Here is a 4,885-nt window from a genome sequence, read left to right on the forward strand (position 1 = left end):
CGGAGCCAAGATGGATGGGGGTTTTATTAATGTGGAAAACAATGTCCCAAAATACTAAAATGGACTATCCGTTTACTCATCACATGTTCGTAGGGAAGCAAGAAACCATATTTATCACAAAGAGATCATATCGAATGATGTCATGTTAGTATGCTTTAGGTTTTTGTATGTTATGTCATGTATAATGTACTTTTGACCCAGATTTTAAATATTTGTAACGAATTTGTATATGCATCTATTACAAAAATAAATAACAAAAGTTTATATGAAACGCAAAAGTGCCACCTTAGTGAAGGTAAAAACATGAGGCTAAAAAAAACATCAACATATTAATTGTCGAGACATTAGAATTAGATGGATGCAAACATATATTGTTTATGGGGAAAGATGAATTGGGTGAAAATGTAGATGATTTTGATGAGTATTACTAGTTGATTTTAGTCTTGTAAGAAGCGACCATGCTTCAGATAAACAACAACCCTGTTGCATTTCTATAGCAACCGGAAGACCACATGCTTCATTTATCCTTACAACCATTGTCCCCTGTCAATTTTCACATAAATATAATTAATGTTTAATAAATTTAAATTACTAAACATAAATAAATAAATAAATAAATAAATAGGTTAGTTATGATTTATGAATTGACCTCGAAGTTGACTAAAAAAACTTGAAACTGTTTCATTTTGTTCTTCATGTCATGAACCCTTGTAGAGTCTCGAGATGACAAAGCGGCATTCACCTCTTCAGGGGAATAACCTATCTTTCTTTGTACAACCTGAAAACAAATTATTAAATTATTAAATAATTTTTAATTTTAAAAAATGGAGATTGAAAAGTCAACTTATAATAGTATAACTTACGTTGTGGTCAATAAGGATCTCGGATATGAGGCTTCCGTCATCTATGTATACTTGAAGTTTGTAGGTGCTACTTTCTTTAAACTGGAACCCTTTCACTCCAGTTAAAAAACACTAAAAAAAACATGTGTTAATTTTTAGATTTTTTATTTTTATTTTTTTGTGGGAAAAATATGATGAAAAAGATGATACCTTGATTTTACCCTGGACATGAGAGGCGTTATGTTTTGATTCATCCCATTTACGTGATAAAGTGGCCATGTATGTGAAAGGGTTTTCAGTGTTTATACCACAGGCATATGCAGTAGAATGAGTTTCTCTCTCATTTGAAAAGTCAACAGTGGAAATGGTCTCTTCTGTAACCCTAGTGGAAAAGTCAACAGAAGATGATTCTACTTGGACTCTTCCATTAACAAGAGGTGTAGTAGTACCTAACATATTAAAATATAATACTTATAAATAAAATAATATTGAAAAGTTTTAGTTAAGGAAAAAAAATAATAATGATATGAAATTTAAATAAAACTAGGGTGATATTACCCTGTAATCTGTAAATTTTCTATTATTAGGCAGGGATCATTTTTGTAATTTTTTAAACATATGGACCATTTCTGCACAAGGACCTTTTGTGTAAATTACATTTACAGGGACAGTTTTTGTAATTTATTTTCAACACAAGGACCAAACCTGCCAACATACGAAACATGGACTTTTCCGTAAAAAAGAATCTTTTCTGTAAAATTACAAGGACAGTTTCTACAATTTTTTTTCAACATAGGGACTAAACCTGGCAAGATATGAAACTGTTGTGGCCAAAAAGTATACTATTCACTTCTCGATTCAAATTAGTAAATATAATAATTAGAGGAGTAAAGTGAAATATGAATTCATATACCTTCATCATCCACATGTATTAGAGTTGCATTTTCAGAGACACTGATGTTTGATTGTTCTGAAACACATAGTAAATTTTTTTTTTTTTTTTTTAAAAAAAAGAACATGGACAAGATAGATTTTGTAAATTTAATTAAAAGGAAGAAAAGAAGTTGCATACCTTGTTTGTCTACCTGTATTGGAGTTGTTGCATCATTTTGAGAGGTATGATTATTTGAGGCTCTAAAAACAAATTCCCTATCAACTGAAGAACTTGATGACATATTTCCATTAACAGAAGGTCTAGTAGTAGTAGTACCTACATTACATTACATTACATACATGGTAAAGTTTTGAAAAAAAAATAATAATAAAACACTTAATGGAAAAAAAAAAGAAAAGAAACAGGAGCTTAGTGTGTATTCCAGTTTTTAATATGGCTTAAAGTAGACATAAATTAGGCACAAAAGGCAACTAAAACATGGCCATAGAGATAACAAAAAGACAAATGTTGATGTAAAAGTTTGTTTTTTTCATTTGTTTATGAAAAGAACAAACAAGAACAAAAAGAATTTGATTCGTTTAACTATATGAACAGATGAACATGAGCAAATCTCTTTTAATGCATACTAATTTCATGAGGTAAATACGAATTCACATACCTTGATCATCTACCTGTATTGGATTTGGAGTTGCATTTTGAAAGACATGATTATTTGAGGATGCTGAAACATGTTCCCTATGAACAGGAACTGAAGAATTTGATCCCACTCTTCCATTAACAGAAGGAGTAGTAGTACCTATAATACACGAATGTATACTCAAGTAAAAAATACTGGAAGCAAAAAAAAATATGAATTCACATTCACATACCTTGGTTATTTACATGTATTGGAGTTGCACTTTGGGATACAGTGTTAGCTGAAGCATGAACATTGTCAGTTGACCATGCAGCACGAGTAGCTCTAGTTGCTAAAGATGCTGCAACTCCTGTTCTTGTTCTGAAATTAAACACAACATACAAATTAATAGTTTGAATTTAACAAAAAACACTTTCATTATAGATATCAATCTTTAGTGCCTCTCCTTTCTGATCTAATCTTTAGTGGTTTTACTCTTCATCAATGAGTAAACCAGAAACTCATAAAAGATTTTCATCATTAACTAACCTTTTGCCTCTTGGAGGCTTATTGACTTCATTAACAAGTCTTTGCCTTGCTGCATCCAGCTCCTCAACCAGTCCTCCTAAAACTTGAAACACTTCTGGAACCAGCATTAGTAGCCCATGCCTTACATTTACATTAGAAATAGCAACCTGAAACAGAAAATTTGATCTGGATTTACTTTGTTATGAACAAGAATGTGTAGGAGTTGTAAGCTATTCCAGTGAGTGTGAGGACTAGAATACAGAACCTTCAATCCAGCAGGTGAAAGGGCATCTAGATCTTTAATAGGCTGGTATTCCATGCCAAAGATTCGTTGAACACCATCAGTCATAGACAACTTAAGGCACCTCTTTAAGCCAGAAGGTGTCTTCTTGTATCGCTCTCGAAGAGGTTGACTGATATTTACTATCTCATCAACCTGTGAAAATACATTTATGTTAGTTTGAAGCATATGGAAGCCAATCCCTAATGATGGTCGTAACCAAAGCAGATATTAAACTAATATCGTCATCTAATGAAGTCCAATTCCTACAAAAATTCATCAAAGAGGAACTAACTGGGGACTAAGAAACAGTAAATTACCTGTAACACATAAGGTCCAGGAAGATCAACAAGGTGCATTTGATGCACGTTATCTGGAAGAAAGCCTGCCCCGCAAATGTTCATATCAGAATGCAAAAACTTCTCGAAGCAGAGCTTAGCCTTTTTTGTTGCATCAAAGCTGGAAAATCCAGGGACGTTTGTCTGGAGACCACGAAGACAAGCATCCAACCATTCACGCCGTAGTCTCAACCCTAAATCTTCTAGAATTTTACCGATTGGACAACCAGAAGCTTCACTCGTACCAGCACTGCTAGTTCTGGAATATTCCGAAGAATAACCCGTCTGGTTTGAGGGTGGGGGCGGGGGCGGAGGTGGAGACTGAGGAGAAGGGGAGAGATCCTCGGCTGCATCGATGAAGTCCTCGTCGGATATTTCGACTTGGATGGAAGTAGAGGGATTGGTAGGGTTAGAGTTGATGGAACTTAGGGTTACATCTTGAAGATTGAGGGTTTCGCATTCGATATCATCGTGTTGTTGAGGAGGAGGTTGTACTTCTTGTATTTCTTCGTCGTCGTCTTCTTCGTCAGATGAACAAATTATCCTCAGACGCCTCCTGGAGGACATTGTCGTCTACAATAAGCGCACCGTTTTCCCTCCACTTTTCTCTTTTTTTTCGAAATCATTATAGAGAGAGGGAAGTCATAGGGTTTTAACTTTTAAGCCATTTAATTTTGTTAAATTTACCATAGTTTTTTGGTAACATTTATCAGATAACAATATTTTATTATAAAAAAATATCTTTAGTAAGATTAAACTTTTCTTTGTTACTGACCTACTAAAAAAATCAAAAATAATTTTTTATCAATTTTATGTTTTGATTTTTATAACCAACGCTCGTTAATTGGACCATCCGAAAGGTCTTCACGAATCGACTTGTGGCCTATGTGTTACATGTTAAGGTATTCATAATACTCACCAATAACCATTATAATGGTGGGTGTCACATCATCATTATATTCAACCACTAAAATCATGGGATACCTACCACTAATACAATAATGTACATCATTTTTTTAGGTAAAGTTGATTCAAAAATAAAATGAATATGCAATAAAAAACATATATATTTTTTAAAACTGGTTATTTATTCAATAAAAAAAAATTACATTAATTAAAAAAACGACAAACAACTACCCTTAATCCTATCTTTTAAAATAATGTTTTTCCATTTTGGGAAATTCTTTAACCACTAAAATCATGAGACCCCGCCCGATACACATATAAGCATATAAACACAGAATCATACTAAAACATGTGAAATCACAAAGATAATAGCATGCAATACAGTCATCGAGCCCAAATCGGCATCGGGCCTCGCCCGGTAAGCATAAAACACATACTGATAACTGGCATACAATTTACTCATCAAGGCTCGCCTGGGAT

At 33.4% G+C, this 4,885-nt stretch overlaps 1 protein-coding gene across 2 annotated transcripts; it reads right to left on the bottom strand.

Annotated features, from left to right (window-relative positions):
- Positions 1-202: 202 nt before the first annotated feature.
- Positions 203-4,117, bottom strand: LOC111895391 (recQ-mediated genome instability protein 1). Of its 2 annotated transcripts, XM_023891471.3 has the most exons (11): positions 3,482-4,117; positions 3,147-3,317; positions 2,903-3,048; positions 2,607-2,734; positions 2,396-2,533; positions 1,915-2,052; positions 1,756-1,812; positions 1,053-1,291; positions 864-974; positions 650-778; positions 203-543 (listed from the first exon to the last, which is right to left on the bottom strand). In XM_023891471.3, exons 1-11 carry the CDS (start codon positions 4,064-4,066, stop codon positions 376-378), a joined length of 2,010 nt encoding a protein of 669 aa, XP_023747239.1. In that variant the 5' UTR covers positions 4,067-4,117; the 3' UTR covers positions 203-375. The 2 variants fall into 2 exon arrangements, with proteins under 2 accessions (XP_023747239.1, XP_023747240.1); XM_023891472.3 differs by lacking the exon at positions 1,756-1,812.
- Positions 4,118-4,885: the final 768 nt, after the last annotated feature.

Source organism: Lactuca sativa, chromosome 4, assembly GCF_002870075.4.
Source record: "Lactuca sativa cultivar Salinas chromosome 4, Lsat_Salinas_v11, whole genome shotgun sequence".
Classification (NCBI taxonomy): Eukaryota; Viridiplantae; Streptophyta; class Magnoliopsida; order Asterales; family Asteraceae; genus Lactuca; species Lactuca sativa.